This window comes from Cebus imitator, unplaced genomic scaffold, assembly GCF_001604975.1.
Source record: "Cebus imitator isolate Cc_AM_T3 unplaced genomic scaffold, Cebus_imitator-1.0 Scaffold16, whole genome shotgun sequence".
NCBI lineage: Eukaryota > Metazoa > Chordata > Mammalia > Primates > Cebidae > Cebus > Cebus imitator.
Window position 1 is genome coordinate 1,336,160 of NW_016107331.1, and position 20,745 is coordinate 1,356,904.

At 37.8% G+C, this 20,745-nt stretch overlaps 1 protein-coding gene across 5 annotated transcripts in view; it reads left to right on the forward strand.

The window, feature by feature from the left end:
• MSH3 (mutS homolog 3) overlaps window positions 1-20,745 on the forward strand; it is a 226,200-nt gene that overhangs the window by 53,543 nt on the left and 151,912 nt on the right. For all 5 annotated transcript variants that reach the window (XM_017507523.2, XM_017507543.2, XM_017507530.2 and 2 more), the window contains one exon: window positions 18,555-18,667. In XM_017507523.2, coding sequence (XP_017363012.1) covers window positions 18,555-18,667 — 113 coding nt within the window. The remainder of the gene's footprint in view (window positions 1-18,554; window positions 18,668-20,745) is intronic.

Here is a 20,745-nt window from a genome sequence, read left to right on the forward strand (position 1 = left end):
TGTGTGTGTGTGTGTGTGTGTGTGTGTGTGTGTGTGTGTACCATGAGCTAATGGAATTTGTGGAGCATTTGGTAAAGCTCGTAAATATCGCACAACTGGTACAATCTTAAGTAATCAATTCCAAAAGTTCTTAATGACATTTGTTAATTTTTCTTACATTTAATGATAAATAATTTTAGTACAGATTAGCCTTTCTGTACTTTTGATTTTCTCATATTTGAGGACTGCAATTTAAATGATCTTGAGGAACTTCATTTCTTTCTTCTTGTGAAATGAAATGCTTTTAAAGGCATTTCAGGCATCAGAGGTAGATAAGATGGTATTTTGGGCAATGGCAGTTGTTTCTGAAATCACACATTAGCAGTTTATCCTATCCTTTATCTTCTGTTCCCCTGGAGTGAAAAAGGTGCTATTAGAGACATAACTTTGTGCCTACTGAAAATATTCCTCAATGCTGGTAGCTCCTTGACTTTATTCTGTCTTACCCAGTTACATCTACTCTAAAGATCTCCTCCTTTTTCTTTGAGCAAATGACCACTGCTATCTATCTCTCATTCTTAACCGGCAGTAATAATATTGATCATAACAATAGCTAACACTGTATATTAGATACTGTTTTAAAGACAGTAACTGACTGTTTGTTATGTTTGTTAACTGACTTTATCCTCACAAACACCCTTGTGAGGAAGCTGCTGTTATTTTCCTGCAGATTTTATAGATGAGGAGACTGAGGATTGGAGATATTAAGTAGCCCATTAAGGTTATACAGCTACTAAGTGGCAAAACTGGAATTTGATTCAGACTTCCTAGCTCTAAAGCACACTATGTCATACAGTCTCAGGAAAAACACACAAGGGGGCAGCTGTTCCCTTCCTCCACCACTGCTTGCAACTGCAAAAGGAGTAATATTTTATGGCACAATTAAAATTATTTTGGTTAATATTTCATGAAATTTCTTTTCCTTATAATGCACATTACAGTTTGAATTTCTCTCTAGTGGTAAAGTTTCTGACAAAGCATCTGTGCTTAAAACAAAGAAGCTTTATTTATAAAGGTATTTCTTTACAAACCACAGCCCTGGTGTCCAGCAGAAAGCATGGGTTGTCCTTGCATGTGGTTATTCTTCTGGGAAAGCATCTTAGAGGAGGTCAACCTTGGCCCACTTGTTAACCGAGAATGTGCGCACAGGGCTGGGGTGTGGTATGTGTAGATTGGTAGTAAAAAGACTTGGGATTGTGATGGGCTAAAAGATTAAGAAAGGATGGTTTTATTTATTTATTTATTTATTTATTTATTTTTATTATACTTTAAGTTCTGGTGTACATATACAGATTGTGCAGGATTGTTACATAGGTATACACATGCCATGGTGGTTTGCTGCATCCATCAACCCATCATCCACATTAGGTATTTCTCCTAATGTTATCCCTCACCAGTAACCCGACCCCCTGCCATCCCTCCCCTAGCTTCCCTACCCCTCAACAGGCCCCATTCCCCTCCCTGTGTCCATGTGTTCTCATTGTTCAACACCCACTTATGAGTGAGAACATGAGGTGTTTGTTTTTCCGTTCTTGCGTCAGTTTGCTGAGAATGATGGTTTCCAGCTTCATCTATGTCCCCGCAAAGGACATGAACTCAGAATGGGGGTTTTAAAATATTGTTGCTAAGGAATTCTGTCCTTAAAAAGATTTCCAGGATCAAGGACGAAGAGCTAGGAGATGATAACCACAGGCAGAAATGAGTGGCTTCTCTCAGTCCTTGACCTCTCTGCCATTCCCTCCCACTTCAAGTTTTCCTCTTTCCTTTGTTTTCCCAGTTGCATGCTAATCCTCAGTGTTTCTAACCTCATTGCAGACAGAAGTACTTTCCTGTCAGGTTTGCCAAGACAGATTAGAAATTGTTTAATGGAGTTTTACTTTTAAAAACAACAAAACCAACCATTACAAAAGGAGGAAAGGTATAATCAAAAGTGTAGAAAAAACTAGAAAAAAGTTTTAGAACAACATGAGTTTACCTAGTATAGACTTCCTGCTTGATGATAGCACCTCTAGTCTCTCTCAGCCTTTTGAACAGTCCACCTCCCATGTGCTGGCCTTAGGTACTTCCTTAGCCCCAGGCCTCTTATCTGAGGCCCCATGGAGTTCCTATAAGTGGGGAAATTCTCAGTCCTCCCTTGCTCCCAAACAGGCCTCTCCTTTGCAGGTAGGTCTTGTGGTGTTTCTTCACCTCAGACCTCTTTAAGCCTGAAGAAGCCTGGGCCCTAAATCTGCTTTTGGTTTTCAATCCCTTGTGGTAACTTGGCTAAGGTCCTTTTGCCTCTGTTGGTAAGGAGGGGCCCTTCAGACCCCTGGAAGCTCTCACAGGTGCTCTGTCTCCCCATTGGCTCACTCTGAAGAGGACTCCCAGCTGACGTCTTCAGAGCGAGCCAACGGGGAGACAGAGCACTTGCAAGGGTCTCTGAAGACCCTGTCAAACTGGGTCTTTCTCACCTTGGTTCACTGTTGGCCATGTGGACTTCATTAGGGGCTGCCATCCTTCTAAGATGTTTCTATTGTCTTCTCTGGACAGCAGAAGACCCCTTTTTGAAAACACTGCATTTTCTTTCTTTCTTTTTTTGTGCCAGAGTCTCATTCTGTTGCCCAGGCTGGAGCACAGCGATGAGATCTCGGCTCACTGCAGCCTCCACCTTTAGGGTTCAAGCGATTCTCCTGCCTCAGCCTCCTGAGTGGCTGAGACTTCAGTCCTGCACCACCATGCCCAGCTAATTTTGTATTTTTAGTAGAGATAGGGTTTCACATGTTGGCCAGGCTGGTCTCAAACTCCTGACCTTGCCTCATCCTCCCACAGTGTTGGGATTACAGGCGTGAGCCACCGTGCCTGGCCAACACTATACTTTCTAGTGAGTTTTATTGAAAACATTTTCAGTTGCAAATGAAGCTGTTGGCTCGTAAGTGAAAAGCTTGAAGGCAGACTGGAATCAGGCACGGCTGGAATTGGGCACGGCAGGAATTGGGCACGGCAGGAATTGGGCGTGGCTGGAATTGGGCGTGGCTGGATGTAGGGGCTCTGTTCTTTCCTCTCCTCCTGTGTTGGCTGCCTTGTGGTGTTCCACAAGGTGGCAGAATGCTCCAGTGCTGTGTCCTGACTCAGCCTCCGGGGTTCCAGTCCTAGGAAGTACAACAGCATCTCCTCCTGGGAGCTCCTGCATAATTCCTGTATTTCATTTTTTCTCTCTTTTTTTTAATATGCCATTTTATTTTTGAATAAGTTGTATATTTTAGTAATTCAAAAAACGAAAAGAATTTTTTTTTTTTTGAGATGGATTCTTACTCTGTCACCTAGGCTGGAGTGTAGTGGTGCAATTTCTGCTGACTGCAACCTTTGCCTCCTGGGTTCAAGTGATTCTCCTGCCTCAGCCTCTCATGAAGCTGAGACTACAGGTGTGTGCCACCATGCCCAGCTAATTTTTTTTTATTTTTTAGTAGAGACAGAGTTTCACCATGTTAGTCAGGATGGTCTTGATGTACTGACCTTGTGATCGGCCTGCCTCAGCCTCCCAAAGTGCTGCGTTTACAGATGTCAGCCACCATCCCGGCTGAAAAGTATTTTAAAAAGGATATGCGTTAAAGAGTTTCCTCCATCCTGTCCCTTTAGTTATTATAAAAATACTTGTCTTTGTCCTGTTTTAATGCTTTATGTTCTGAATTTTATTTTTCCTGATAATAAGATTTATCTCATACTTTCTATTTGTATTTACCTAGTATCTACCTCTAGGCAGTTGTTTTTCAGCCATCTTTTTATTTGTTACCTTTCTGAATTACTTTGTTTTGAATTGTACTTCTGTTTGTAGCATAGAGTTTTTGGGTTTTTTTCCCCTCTGTGATCTGATCTGAATATAATTTTCTTTTATATGCGAATTTAGTTCATTTCCTTTAATATGTCAGCTATATTTGATATTAGTTTATCTATATTATTTTGTGTTATATTTTCCTTTTTTTTTTTTTAATTGAGACAGAGTGTTTGTTGTGCCCAGGCTGGAGTACAGTGGCGCTATCTCCAGTTCACTGCAACCTCTGTCTGCCAGGTTCAAGCAATTCTCTGCCTCAGCCTCCCAAGCAGCTGCGACTACAGGCGCCCGCCACCATGCCCAGCTAATTTTTGTGTTTTTAGTAGAGATGGGATTTCACCATCTTGGCCAGGCTGATCATGAACGCCTTACCTCGTGATCTACCTGCCACGGCTTCCCAAAGTGCTGGGATTACAGGCATGAGCCACTGCGCCTGGCCTGTGTCATATTGTCTATTTTTATATCTTTTAAATAATCTTTCACGATGTGATCTGTTTTCTTTGCTTTTTAAAATTACTCGATTGGTTTTGTTTTAGTGGCTGGTTTTAGAATTATAATTTCAAATAATGCCTTTAGTCTTCTAAAAAAGCGGTGATTGTTCCCTACTGTGAGCACTGATAAAATTATTGAATTTCATACTAATTCTAATATGGAGACATTAAAGCCAGGTTACCTTGTTTGTCTTACTCAGTCAAGAACTCTGTTTCATTTTGTCTTCAGAGGAGAGAATGAATTACTCAGCTTGGAACTCATCAGTTTCAAGTTCAGTCCAATAAATTCATCAGTCCAGTAAGTTCACTGTCAGAGGAGGCTTTGTGAGTTTTCCCAAAGGATACTGTCCGCCTTTAACAAGGCTCTTTTTGTCTATGAAAATTAGAGTTTCTAAAGTCAGTATGGATCATAAAATTGGTAAGCTGACATCTGTTTTTCACAGTTGAACATTAGTTCAGAATCTCTGTTGGTGGTCTGTTATTTGATGCCAGAGAGTCACCAGTTTTATGTCCAAGTAGTTATTAAAATATATCACTGGTTCTGAAGTTCCCTTTTTTAAGTGTGGGTTCAACACTTGTCGAGAGAGCATTTAATTTTTCAAAAGCAATATAGTAGGCAACAGAGAGCCGTGTTACATGTGGAAAGAATTTTTTTTTAATTAGAAGCTTTAATTTAAAACAGTCTAGCTTGGCATGCCCTATGTAATGACTGAGAGACTAGATGCCTGTCCTGATGTTAGTCCCACCAACAAGGGCAGAAGGGAAGTTGCCACCCTGGGAGGAGCACATCTTCTGTTCAGGCTCCTCTTCATTCAGGAGGCTTCAGTCCCACAGCATGAATAGCCCTGTAGAGGGTGGTCAAGGAAATGTGGCTTTATAATTTTTTTTACCCAGGTCATTTAACTGTAGATAACCTAATTTTTTTAATGCAAAGATATTTACATCCACCTCTAATAAAGCAGCGGAATCATAAACTGTCATTGGATACGTGTCTTTGGAGCAGATTTCCATCCATTTTTACTCCAATTCGGTGGTAGCTACCAGTATTGTTCTTGTCGCCTGCTGTTCTCAGTCCATGGTTTGCCTGTGACTCGCCCCCGGAAACCTGTTGAAAATGCTCGCTCTCCTCTAACTTCCTGGTGAATTCAGATTTAGCACCTTCGGGGTGGGAATCTGTACTTCCAGTGTGCTTTGCAGGTGATTCTGATGCAGGTGTCCCACAGACTACAGTTTGAGGAAATCAAGACTGATAGTTCTGTAAGTTTATGACCCTTTAATTTTTCAAAAAATATTTTCAGCAGCAGAGAGGCGTGTTACATGTGAAAAAGTTAAAGTCGAAATTTTCCTACAATCTTGTTTGACAGAATTCTGGTAGGATGTTATACATGTGTGCAGAATTTCAAATAGCCTTTTTTTTTTTTTTTTTTTTTTTTTTNAAAAAAAAAAAAAAAAAAAAAGATAACATTTAGGATGTGGTATACAGCATTGTGCTCCAGCAAAGTTCTAGGAAATAAGTTACATCAAATTTCATATGACTAAATCATCTGTGTTTACAAAGAGTTGACATACAGTTTTTTGAGGACTTCCAACAAATATCTGACCAAAATATTCAACACCAAATAACAACATTCATACCTATAATAACAAGGTTTGATAGATCTGCTAATTTAGTTTCAAAACTATTCTGGCTACATCCCAATTCCTCTAGGTATATGAAAATGGTGCGTAATAGCAGAGTAGCTTAATAATTTTTGTCCTATAGCTTAATAATTTTTGTCCTATGTAAGCCAAGCATTCAGTAAAAACCTATTTAATGAATGAACAGTAATCTAAAGTAGGACAACAATAGGTGAGATGAACAAAGGAGTATCTATGAAGAGGTCCAGCTATGAAACAGTGACTTTCTAGTGTTATCTCCTAAAAAGCAAAAGGAACAGGCAGACTACATTCTATGCATTTTCTCTTTAGAAAGTAAATGTCATTTGGAGATGATGTGTCTATTGAGTTAAGAAGCTACCATCTTAACTGAAGACTTCAAGGTTAAATATACAAGAAAGAAGTCCTAAAAGGAAACTTGACTAACTTTACATAGGTCATGTATCCCAGTTAAAGACCGAATACTTGATGGATGTCCTAGCAGGGAAGAATAAGTAGCAAATTAATTAATCAGGGTTCTACTTATACTATTATACTATCAAAGCTAATCATGTTATTATAAAATTGGTAAACTTGCATTCAAATTTAGCATTCAGGAATATGTTATATGTTTGATATTCCACTATGATTACATATAGTGTAACACAGATATAACCAGATTCCCCTGGATTCCAATCCACACATTCTTCTCGTTACAACTCTAATCAATGAATAGGCTCTTATTTTGGACAAGAAACCATTATTCCTCAATAAAAGGGTCATTTTTACCACATTTCGAAGATCCTTTGTACTTTTTTTTTTTTTTTAAGTCAGAGTCTTGTTCTTTTGCCCAGGCTGAAATGTAGTGGCATGATCTTAGCTTCCTGCAACCTCTGCCTCCTGGGTTCAAGCAATCTCCTGCCTTAGCCTCCTGAATAGCTGGGATTATAGGCATCCACCACCACATCTGGCTAATTTTTGTATTTTTAATAGAGACATGGTTTCACCATGTTGGCCAGGCTGGTGTCGAACTCCTGACCTCAGGTGATCCACCCTCCTCAGCCTTACAAAGTGCTGAGATTACAGGCATGAGCCACTGCGCCTGGCCGAATAGACTTTTGTTTCAGAGATACAGTGAATTGAATTTACCATAATGTTGTTTAATTAAGAAATTAAGAAATCTAGAAAAGTAGAGATAGGAGATTTTATAACTTCAACCAGTTTGAAAAATTATTTGTGTGAGGATGGTTTAAGATACAGATTGCAGAATGATGAATTTAATATTCTTGTAACACTTCCAGGAAAGCCTCAAGGATAACTGGCAAGTCCATTTTTATCAAACTTAATGGGTTTCTAAATCCTTATCTGCTTATCAAACAAAATTTTAATTAGAACAGTAATTTAGTAACCAGCTGCCTCTTGTGTTCACTCTAGGAACTTGTCTAAAAACATTGTGTAGCTCATGTAAGGTGAATCCTTTTTGAGTTGCTAAATAACTTTACTGCAGACTTCTAAAAATCCAGGTATTAAGGAAGTCTACAGGAAGATAAAAATTGATAAGAACTTTGCAGTAGTCTGATACTTTCTCTCCATTGGGTTAAGGTAGAAAAATCCTTCTTTAGCACCACAGATGGGAGAAAATCCTCCCTCTTAGGTTTCTTCCTGAATCAGCTTATGGCTGCCTAGGCTTGTAGTAGGACAGATAAAGCCTTTGGAGCTAGCAACTCTTGTTTTGAATATCGATTAATCTGTTATCTCTTGATGACTTTGGACATTGTACTTAACGTCTCAAGCTCAGTTTACTCATTTTTAAAATGGGAATAATGCTACCCACAGCAAGGAGAGCTGTAGTTCTGGAACTTGTACTCCTTCGTTCATTTATTCAGCAATACTCTGTAGGTTGAGTACCTGTTTTATACCAGGCACTGTTCCAGGCGTTGAATACAGCAGAAATAGCATTGACAAAAGTCCCCATCTTCATGGATTCTAGTGAACAGTGCCATTGTACACAAGGTGATCAGAGAAGGTTTCATTGAGATGATGAGGTTTTTTTGTTTTGTTTTTTTGAGATGGAGTTTTGGTCTTGTTGTCCAAGCTGGAGTGCAATGGCATGCTCTCAGCTCACTGCAACCTCCGCCTCGCAGGTTCAAGTGATTCTCTTGCCTAAGCCTCCTGAGTAGCTGGATTACAGGCCACCACACCCGGCTAATTTTTTGTAATTTTAGTAGAAATGGGGCTTTACCATGTTAACCAGGCTAGTCTCAAACTCCTGACCTCAGGTGATCCGCCTGTCTCGGCCTCCCAAAGTGCTGGGATTACAGGCGTGAGCTGCCGCAAGATGACAGCATTTGAATGGAGACCTGAGGGAGGTAAGGGAGCCAGATCACCATAAAAAATTACTTTTTAACATTATTATTTTTTTTTCTTTACTGTTTTCTTCTTAAGCCTACTAGAAAGTAAGTTCTATGACAGTGGTGGGCAGGGTGTGGTATCCATTTTGTTAAAGAATTTTAAATGTGCTCTGTTGTGTTAGTTCGTTCTTGTACTGTTATAAAGAACTACCGGAGACTGGATAATTTATAAAGAAAGGAGGTTTAATTGGCTCAGAGTTTGGCAGGCTATATGGGAAGAATGGCTGGGGAGGCCTCGGGAAACTTGCAATAATGGCAGAAGGCAAAGAGGAGGCAGGCAAGTCCTACATGGCTGGAGCAAGAGGAATAGAGCGAAGTGGGAGGTGCTGCATGCATTCAAACAACCAGATCTCTTGAGAACTCACTATCATAAGAACAGCAAAAGGGAAGTCCACTCCCGTAATCTAGTCACCTCCCACCACCTCCCACCAGGTCCCTGCTCCAACATTGGGGATTATAATTTGATATGAGATTTAGGTGGGGACGCAAATCCCAACCATATCATATATAGAAGTACTTTTCCTGATCACAGGAATGGGGAGCTATTGAAAGAGTCAGAGGGTAAATGCAGTGTCTTTCTCTTTAACCCTGTCTATGACAGCAATGTGGTCCAAGGGCTTCAGGGTAACATGCAGTAGATACTCCATAAATGTCTGCTAAGCATTTTTAAAAACGATCATTCTGCATTCACTGTGAGCCATAAGAGTAGTTGGTAGAAATGCCTGTGAATGTTTAAAAGCATTATATAGACTCTCTTTCAGAATTGTGTTGACTAATGAAAAATGCTAGTTTTCCCCTCTCCACGCCTATCTTTTAACTAACTAAATAGCTAACTGCCTAACTACCTGCCTGCCTCCCTCCCTCCCTCCCTCCCTCTCTCTCTCCCTCTCTCCCTCCCTCCCTCCTTTCTTCCTTCCTTTTTTTCTTTTGCTCTAGCTCTCTCACTTTCTCTTGCTTGCTTGCTTGCTTTGTCACCAGGCTGGAGTGCAGCGGTGCAATCTCAGCTCACTGCAAGCTTTGCCTCCTGGGTTCAAGTGATTCTCCTGTCTCAGCCTCCTGAGCAGCTGGGATTACAGCACATGCCACCACGCCTAGCTAATTTTTGTTTGTATTTTTAATATAGATGAGGTTTCATCATGTTGGCCGAGGTGGTTTCAATCTCTTGACCTTATGATTTGCCCACCTTAGCTTCCCAAAGTGCTGGGATTACAGACATAAGCCACAGCATCTGGCCTATTTCTTTATTAAATAGAAAATTCCTCAGTAAATTTTTATTTAGAGACATTCTTCTGTATGATTAATTTGTTCTAAAGGTCGATTCTTAACTTACAAAGAAAACTTGTTTAATGCTCTAAATGGAAGTCTTTTTGTATTTCTCTCCTGTGTCTGATTTTTATGATAGTTATCTGACACCTATCTTTTTGTTTGTTTGTTTTTGGAGTTATTGGGTTTTGCAGAGTTGCCTGGCTGGTCTCAAACTCCTGGCCTCAAGCAATCCTCCTGCCCCAGCCTCCTGAGAAGCTGTGATTATGGGTGTGAACCACTGTGCCTGGCTACCACCTCTTTTGAGAAACTTTTATTTTTTACATATTTATTATTGGTTCATAATATTGGTACATATTTATGGGGTACATGTGATATTTTCATACATATATACAATGTATAATGATAAAATCAGGGTGTTTAGGATACCTGTCACCTCAGATCCAACATTTCTTTATGTCAGACATTTAAAATCTTCTAGCTATTTTAAAATATATGATAAATTGTTGTTAACTGTGGTCCTACCCTACTGTGCTATCAAACACTAGAACTTATTTCTTCTGTATAACTGTATGTTTGTACCCATTAACCAACCTCTCATTACCTCTCCCTTCTCAAAGCTCTGGTAACCATTATTCTGCCTATATGAGATCAACTTTTTTAGCTCTCACGTTTGAGTGAGAATATGTGATATTTGTCTTTGGATGCCTGGCTTATCTTACCTAATGTTATGACCTCAGTTCCATCCAGTTTACTGCAAAGGACAGGGTTTCGTTCTTTTTTAGGGCTGAATAGTTAGTATTCCATTGTGTGTATATGCCACATTTTCATGAGCCATTCATCCATTGACCGGCACTTAGGCTGAGTCCATAACTTGGTTGTTGAGACTAGTGCTGCAAGAAATGTAAGAATGCAGATATCTTTTTAACATACTGATTTTGTTTCCTTTGGGTGTATACCCAGTAGTGAGATTGCTGGATCATGTAATAATTCTATTTTTATTATTAAAATTTCTTTTAAGAGAGGGTGTTTTGCTCTGTCACCCAGGCTGGAATGCGATGGCATGATCGTGGCTCACTGCAGCCTGGAACTCATTGGTTCAAGAGATCCTTCCCACCTCAGCCTCCCAGATATCTGGGACTACAGGTGCACTCCACCATGCCCAGATAATTTATATCATTTTTTTTAAAGACAGGCTGTGTTGCCTAGGCTGGTCTCAAACTCCTGGCCTCAAGTGACCCTCCTGCTTTAGCTTTCCAAGAATTTGGGACTATAGGTGTGAGCCATCCTGCCCAGCTAGTGGCCCTAATTTAAGTTGCTAAAGAATCTCCATACTATTTTCTGTAAGGGCTGTCCCAGTTTACATTCCCACCAACAGTGTGCAAGAGTTCCCGGCTCTTCATGTCCTGATCAACACTTTTTGTCTTTGTGATAGTAGCCATTCTCACAGGAGTGAGGTGAATATCTCATTGTGGTTTTGATCTGCATTTTCCTAATTAATGAGAGCATTTTTTCCATATATCTATTCATTCAGGTCCTTTGCCCATTTTAAAATTTCTCTCTCTCTCTTTTTTTTTTGGTATTGAGTTGTTTGAGTTTCCTATATCAAAATACTTCTAAATTCAGAGTGTTGATGGAACATTCGTAGTTGCTTATGAGATAAACAGACTCATGGATTAAAGTAAAAAGTAAATAATAGTTTGAGAAGTTATTTAATTTTAGGAGAAGCCAGTAAAATTGGAATCATTTGTGTTTTATTTGAGAAAATTAAAATATGGTACAAATATAAGAAACAATATAATACAAATATAGAAGAAGGGAGCCGAAACCACCATCTAGTCCAGGATGCAGAGTTTTGGCAGTTACTCTAGAAGTTCTCTCGGCCTCCTTACAGTCATAGCCCTCTGAGGAACCATGATCCTGACTTTGTCATTGTTATCATCTTCTTAATTTCCTTTGTAGTTTTGTCACCCAGGTGTATATTCTTATAGCTTAATTTTGCCAGTTTATTTTTTAAATGTCTTCAAAATTTTTTAAATTTGTATTTTTAGAAACAAGGGTCTTGCTATGTTCTGCAGGCAAGCTGGGAACTCCTGGGCTCAAGTGATCCCACTCCGCAGCTCCCTGAGTACCTAGGACTACAGATGCATACCACTATGCCCGGCTTTTTACAAAAATACCTTTTAAAGCCTCTTTATCTACAGATTCTCTCTCCATCTCTTTTTATGTTCCCTCCATTTTTTTTTTTTTTTTTTTTTTTATTATTTATTTTTTTTTTTTAAATTCAGTTGTTTTTTTTGTTTTTTTTTCCAAAGTCTGGATTTTGCTGATTACATCTCCATAGAGTTTAAAATGTTCCTCTGCATTTTCTGTAAATTGGTAGTCAAATTGAGAGGCTTAATAAAATTCAGTATTTTTTTTTTCATGGAAGAGGAAGAGAACTTCATAGATTCTATTTTTTCATTAGGAGGCATGTAATTATCTCTCTTTCTGTGAGTTGAGTAGCTATTGATACTCAGCAGTGATTGACAAGTCTTGCTTTTTAAATTGTCATTATGAACTCGAGGGTTTAAACATATCTAATGTGTTCTGGTTCATTGCAGTTGCTGTTCTTCCCAGTGCTCAAAATGGCCCATGATTGGGCAGCGAGAATCTCTCCAGTTGACTTCTGGTCATTTTGCCATAATCCTAGTAATCTTTAGTAGCTTTTCTGCTTTTTGGTATAACAAAATAGCCTAGGTTGATCTTAAACATTTTCAGTCCCAGACCTGAAATTAGTCATTTCTCCAGTAATCCCTAGTTTCTTTTAGTTGGAAATGGTATTTCTAAAACCACAGCCTGTGCAACTAGGGAGGCTATTTATTGAATAGGTCAAACTATATTAAGAACTCATTAAAAATACTTCTGATTCAAATTCAGGGCTAAAGAGTTTTTATTTAACTTTTCAGTCTTACATCTATATCTCCTTTTCCCCACCATGTCGACAATCCTGGTTCTTATGTAAGTACTCTGATTTTACTATTCAAATACCAGGTATTTAATTTGCCTTATCCCACATTATTGAAAACAGTAATCTATATTACATATTATATTATATTAGAATTACATATTATAAAATTTTGTTGCATTTGGTCCTCCATTTCTGCCCCATTTGTTTCATAGTTGTAATATATCATCAGAGCATATAGCTGTTAGGTACTACACCTTCTTTTTTTCTTTTGAGACGGAGTCTCATTCTGTTGCCAGGCTGGAGTGTAGTGGTGTATTCTTGGCTCACTGCAACCTCCATCTCCCAGGTTCAAGCGATTCTCCTGCCTCAGCCTCCTGTGTAACTGGGACTACAGGCACTAGCCACCACGCCTGGCTAATTTTTGTATTTTTAGTAGAGATGGGGTTTCACTGTATTGGTCAGGCTAGTCTCAAACTCCTGACCTCAGGTGATCTGCCTGCCTTGGCCTCCCAGAGTGCTGGGATTACAGGTGTGAGACAGCATGTGTGGCCAGTATGCCTTCTTTCTTATAGCCTCCGTTGAGTCATAGTTCTTCAAGCAAATATGTATTACATGCTCACCACCAATTCTTATAACCATGTCTTTCTGGTCATTTTGGTTGTCTGAAATTTATTCTGTAGTATAGTTGTTCTTACACCTTAGTGTGTATCAGAATTACCTGGCAGGCTTGTTAAAACCCCAAGTATGGGGCCTCCACAGTAGGTTCTCTGGTTCAGTACCTGTGGATTGGGGCCTGAGAATCTGTTTCTAACAAGTTCCCAGGTGGTGATGTTGCTTCTGGTCTGTGACCATACTTTGATTACAGCTGTCTGTGGCTTTATACATGGAAGGCAGAGTGGCTAAGCATAAAATTCTTGGCTTACAGTTTGTTTCTTTGAGTATCTTAAATATGCTACCCCATTGTCTCTAGCATAAAACATTGCTGTTAAAGTTTGGCAACTCTGATTTTCTTTCTTTTACAAATGACTTGTCATTTTGGCTGGAAATAATTTTACTAGATTATTTATTGGGGAGGTCATTATGGATTGATTTCCCCAGGTATGTGATGTGTTTTTTAAATATATAATATAAAGGGATTTTTCTATTTCTTTGCTTTCCCCTCTTTGCCAACTTTGTAACTTGGGAACACCTTCTATACATGTTTTAGCTCTCCTTCACCAACGTTTTGTATTTGTTACTTTCTTCTAGTCTTTCACATCTCCTTTTTCATTTCTTTTTGACTTTGAAAAAATTTCCCCCTTTCATTTCCTGCTTCTTATCTTTATTATCTGTAGTATTTATTCAGTTGTGTGCCTTCTAGTGTATCCTTCATTCTGAGAAGTTTTTCTTCTGTCTGTAATTCCTGAGTTCTGTCTGTTTATTTCTGAGTTTTTCTAAATCCAGTTTGCTTTCTTAATAATTTTTTTTAACTTGTCTTGAGATTTTAAGTTAGGGTTTTCATGTTTTATGGCGATCTCTAACATGATTCTATTGTCTGTAGAGATGTTATTGTGCTTATTCTCTTTTTTCTTATCATAACTTTGGACAGGATTCAACCTTGGTCCTTTTCTATTACTTGTTTTTATGTTAACTCATTTCCCCAAATGTTTAGCAGAGGAATGGGTTCAAAATAGCTTTTCTGATAGTGTTTTTTTTTTTTTTAAGAACTCAAAGTATTATTTATAAACAGTGCATTCATTTTTAAGTGTACAGTTTGAATTGTGGTAGTTTTACACAGTTTTGTAACCACCGTCACAGTCAAGATGTGGAACACTACTTTTACCCTAAAACTTTCTCATGTGCTTCTGCAGTTGGTCCCCTCCCTTCACATCTGGCCCTAGGCAATTATTAGTTTTCCACCAGTATATTTTACCTTTTACAGAATTTCATATACAGGGTATCTTACAGTATATATTAAGATTTAGTAAGATTTTTTGGCTTGATTTCTTTCACAAAATATGTTTTTTAGATTCATTCATTTTGCTTCATATTGTCAAGTGCTTGAAAAATGTGACAGCTCGTTTTTTCCTGGCTCTGTTCTGTAGTACTTTTATCTTTTTAACAATTACCCTGATATCCCTTTTCTCCTCGTTTTAGGTTCTGATCATAGGAGTTTTTTCTCAGTGTAAGATTTGTCCTAAAAAACTGCTTTACATCATTGGTTTTGTGATTTCATAGGGCAGAGAGTTCTCAAGCCCTTTCAGGCCTTACTGTGGACTCCTGGTAGTCACTAATATGTAGTGTACAACCTGCACTCCCAATTTCAGCTCCTCAATATATCTTACCACACTTTCTGGGGAGTACCTGATTGCTATTTTGTATTGTTCCTGTTTTCTGATTGTTAGAGTCCTGTTGCTTCTGTCTGCTTCTTCTCACATGGATGCTAATAGCATGTGTATCTTATTATCTGTTCATCCCACCTGCTTGCATTTTGGGATTCTAAAGAATATCTTGAAATGCAGTGATAGTGTAGTACATTTTATCTGCAGGTTTTAGTTTGGTTATTAAATTCTCTGTATTTATGGAGGGATCTAGGGAGACCGAAAAACTATGCTTGAATCTAACAAAAAGCATCAATTATTTCAATAAAATATTATATCAAGGAAATAGCAAAAAATTACAAATATATGTTACATGATATGTTATATGATAAAATGATACATTTATTTCTACTTTTCATAATATTGAGGGAGGGAATGTGCTTCTTGTGTGATGAGGTGTAGCCATTTGTGTTTCTGTATTTTCTGTATCTTTTACATATGTCTACCACATTGTCTTAGATTGTAAATAAGAGTCGAAACATGATTGATGTGTGGCATATACTATGAGAATTTAACTTTTTTTAATGAAGTAAAAGCAAATATATAAACTATAGATTTTCTGTCACAAATCTTTCTTTCTGAATTTTAACCTAGTTGTTAAGCAAAAGAGATAATAAAGTTTCTGTTGTTTATTTATTACAAGTCATTGTAATTGAAGTTTTAAATCAACTCATATAATCCCCTTGTTTAGGAAGGAAAATCATAAGAATAGAAAAAGCTTGCTTTATTTTGGTGCTGGGGATGGTTTCTTTAGTTTTATGTAGAGACCAAGAAAGTGTTCTGCCTAGGAGCCAAAGAAAAAACTACTGGGAAACTTTCTAAATTATCTTAACGCAGTTGTTTATAGTATAGCTTTACTCTACAGACAACTTTTTATGTTCTTAGATCATTAGATATACCTACATCACTATACGTAAGATAAGCTTCAACAATAAACACTCTTTGCTTTGGGAATACTCTTTGTAAATACTCTTTTCTATCATCTACTAGTTTGCATTATAGCACCAATCTTTTATTTGTACAGGTCAGTGGTTCTTTAGCTTTAATGTGCAGTAGAGTCCCCTGATGCTGGGCCCCACCTAACATCTGTTTCTGTTTCAGATGAAGACAAGAGAGAGGTATGTGTACCCAACTAAGAGTAAGCGCAACCAAAGCAATATAAAACCTTCATGAAGAAAAGTATAGAACATTGCTGTTGGATATAAAAGACATGAATAGAGGAATATACCAGCTTTGATAATGTGATATCTCTATTTCAGATGTTATTTCTCTCCAAATTAATTCATTACATATCAAATCAAAATACTAATAAGGGCCAGGTATAATGGCTCATGCCTATAATTCCGCACTTTGGGAGGCTGAAGTGGGCAGATCGCTTGAGTCCAGGAGTTTGAAACTAGCCTGGCAACATGGCAAAACCCTGTATCTACTAAAAACACACAAAAATCAGCTGGGCGTGGTAGTGCATACCTGTAGTCCTAGCTGCTTGGAGCTGATGGGGGAGGATTGCTTCAGTCTGAGCGGTTGACGATACTGCAGTGAGCGCTGATCGAACCACTACCACTGCACTCCAGCCTGGGCAACAGAGTGAAACTGTGTCTTAAAAAATCCTAGTAAGTTTCTTGTGAAGACAGAAGATAAGTGAACCTAAAATTTACGAAGAAAATCAAAGGGCCAAAAGTAGCCAAGACAATCTTGAAGAGCAGAGTAGGGGCCCTGCTACCTTAGATATAGATGCCCAGCCCTGGAAATTAAGAGACGGTGGTCCTGATATAAAGATAGACAAAAAGATCAGTGGAACAGTATGGAGAAGCCAAAAACGTATATAGAAATACAATATGCAGTGGAAGTAACATTATAAATCAGCAGGGACAAGAAAATGCTCTCTAAATGCTGCTTCAGTCATTAATTATATGGAAAATGAACTTGTATTTATAACTTCACACTGTCCACAAAGATAAGTTCTGGTCAATAAATTCAGAAAGCAGATGTTAAGTTTATTAGAAACTATAAGAAATAATAGAATACTTAACTGTGGTTAAAATTTTAAAAACACCTGTATCTTCACATATAAATCTTAGAAATAGTGTAACATTGAGTATGGAGTCAATTTGTATGGTTATAATAAAGTACCCCTCATACAAAATGAAAAGCATGAAATGATACAGATTTTTATAAAAAATGAAAACATACATGGTAATATATATCACATTCAAGATAGTGTTTGCTTCTTTTCTTTTATTAATTTTTTTTTTTATTTGAGACAGGGTTTCACTCTTGCCCAGGCTAGAGTGCAGTGGTGTGATCACAGCTCACTGCAGCCTTGACCCCCACAGGCTTAAGTGATCCTCCCACCTCAGCCTTCCAAGTAGCTGGGACTACAGGCATTTGCTACCATGCCTGGCTAATTTTTGTATTTTTTGTAGAGAAAGCCATGTTGTCCAGGCTGTTCTTAAGCTTCTGAGCTCAAGCAATCCTCCTGCCTCAGCCTCTTAAAGTACTGAGATTACAGGTGTTGACCCACCATGCCCAGCCAGCGTTTCCTTCTGGAAATCCTAGAGGAATGTGATTAGGGAGGGCTATGTGCAGCTACAACTGTAACTAAAGTTTTATATTTTTAAATAAAAATGTTTTAAAGCAACGTGACAAAACATTAACACCAAGTGAGTATCAAACAACAAAGAAATAGTTGGAGAAATTGTGGCACCTATATACTATGAAATATTTTTCAGCCATTAAGAATGAGTTGTAACTAGGTCACTTTTGTGGGAGGGCTTTCAAGAGTTATTAAGTGAAGACGACAAGATACAGAAAAATGTTTATAAAATCATCTCATTTTTATAATGTCATGTGATAATATATAATGAGCATATATTATATATGCTTGTGTATGGCCAAAATATGAACATGAAAAAATATGGAAAGATTCATTCTAGGCTGTTAGCATGAGAGACAGCAGTCGTGGGAGTGAGGTGATAAGGTAAGAAGAGAAGGAGGAAGGAATAGGGAGTCAAGAAAAATAGAAAAAGAAAAAGAAAATGCGCTACCAGCATGCTTGATAGGATTTTGTTTATGTACTTAGGCAAATTTTTATACATATTTTTATAAGGACTGTAGGATCACTTTAAGGGGTGAGAGTTGACCTAATTTGTTATATTTGATTGGAAGCTGTGACAGAAACAGATTTAGCAGAAAGTCTCTCAAAGATATAATTTTTCAGTGCTGTATTCTGTTCCTGGAGCATTTAAACAAGTAACATAATCAAATCAAAATGATGCTTTTCAGTTTTTCTCCCTTCATATTTAGTAACATAATGGACCCTAATTTCAGTGAGTTTTTCTTTTTAAATAATGATAGATATAAAGTACACACAATGTGCTAAATGATATAAAATAGCAGTTAATAAAAGGTAATTGTTTTAATATTTTATGAAATGGAGCTTTTTGGCAGAGAAACTTTAGCCATTTCTCTCTCTTCAACTTGGGAAAGAATGAGGAATAAATCTTTATCTTTTTTGTTTTCTTTTTCTGTCCAAGACCTAAATATCAGTATTTCATGATGATAAATGATCTCTGAAATTTTCCTTTTTTCTTTCAGTGTGCGAGATGACAGAATTCGAGTTGAAAGGATGGATAACACTTATTTTGAATACAGTCATGCTTTCCAGGCAGTTACAGAGTTTTATGCAAAAGATACAGTTGACTTCAAAGGTAAATATTTTTCCTGTATATCCTCAAGTTGAACTGATTTGAAATTTGGATAAAAGTATGAGTATGATTCTCAATTTATTTATTTATTTATTTATTTATTTATTTTTGAGACGGAGTTTCACTCATGTTACCCAGGCTGGAGTGCAATGGCGCGATCTCGGCTCACCGTAACCTCTGCCTCCTGGGTTCAGGCAATTCTCCTACCTCAGCCTCCTGAGTAGCTGGGATTACAGGCTTGAGCCACCGCGCCCGGCCCATGATTCTCAATTTAATGATGACTAGGTAGTTACCATAAATATGTGGGAGAAGAAGAGCTCGCTGTTGTTGTGCTCATCAGAAACACCATTGCACTGCAGTCCCAGCTACTGGCTAGGCTGAGGCAGGGGAGGATCACCTGAGCTCAGGAGTTCGAGGCTGCAGTGAGTTATTTTCACACCATTGCAGTCCAGCCTGGGCAACAAAGTGAGACCCTGTCTCTTAAAAAACAAAAAGAACCATTGTGGCTTCTTTTTAAAATTATGACCACCTAGTAACTTGATGGTTTTGTTATATTCATTAGAGTGGAAGGAGTTTTTCACCATCTTTCCTTTTTGCTCGTTAGTATCTTTGTATTTTATAGACTGTATGATAAATATTCTGATGAAGCCTGGCATTTGGAAAGGTTGGTTGCCAAAATTAAAACACCAGAATGTTAGTGACAGGGTCAAAATACGTTAGATAATCATTATTTGCCTAATTCACATGTCCACAGTCAGGCATTCATTAATGCTTTCTTTCATTTGTACCTCACATTCCTGCCAGTTCAGCTTTTGTTAGGGTTCATTTGGTGGATGGTGAGGTGAATAGACATTTTCCCTCTTGTCATAAGCTTAACTTCACTCTAATCTTCATCAGAACCCATATGGAGAAAATTTATCCCTGTCACATGTTAGAGAGCATTCATGATCAGCGCTCTGTCACTGCTCATTTAAGAATCAATGTCTGGTTAGCATTTCCTTGTTTCTAGGCATCAGTGTCTTGTTAGCATGTCTGTTTTAATTTCATGATGCCTTGGTCAAATCGAATCAAGTGTCTGAGAGTGTATCCCATTTCTTTCTTTTTTTAAAAAAAGAATGAAGGAAAGAAGAAAGAGGAAGAGGAAGAGAGAACAGGGGTGTTGCTTTATTGCCCGGGCTAGAATGCAGTCTAAAAATGGGTATGCCTGTAATTGTGTTTAATAATAGAGACATTAAAAAAAAAAAAGAGGGAAGAAAATAATAAGCAGCCAACCAATATTTCATTTAAACCTGTAAATAGGTGTGATGTAGTACTGATAAGAGTGTATATTTTGTGTATTTAAAGTGGAGAGTTCTGTAAATGTTAATTAAGTCTACTTGTTCTGGATCTGAGTTCAAGTCCTGAATATCGATGTTAACTTTCTGTCTCATTGATCTGTCTAATATTGATGTTGAAGTCTCCCACTATTATTGTGTGGGAGTCCAAGTCTCTTTATAAGTCTTATATATCTGGGTATTCCTGTATTGGGTGCGTATGTATTTAGGATCTTTAGCTCTTCTTGTTATATTGATCCTTTTATCATTATGTAATATCCTTCTTTGCTTCTTTTGATCTTTGTTGCTTTAAAGTCTATTTTATCAGCAAAAATTACAACTCCTACTTTCTGTTTATTTATGTTTGCTCTCCATTTGGTTGGTAAATTTTTCTCCATCCCTTTGAGTCTTTGTGTATCCTTGCATGTGAGATAGATCTGGATGTAGCATACCAATGGGTCTTGGCTTTTTTTGCCTGTCTGTGTCTGTGGATTGGGGGATTTAGTCGATTTAAATTTAGAATTAATAACAATATATGTGAGTTTGATACTGTAATTTAATGTTAGCTGGCTGTTTTGCCCATTAGTTGATGCAATTTCTTAATTATGTTGATGTTCTTTATTTTTTGGTATTTTTCAGAAAGGCTGATACTGGTTGTTCCTTTCTATTTGTAGTGGTTCTTTCAGAAGCTCTTGTAAAGCAGGCCTGGTGGTGATGAAATCTGAGTGCTTGCTTGTTCACAAAAGATTTTATTTTTCCTTCGCTTAT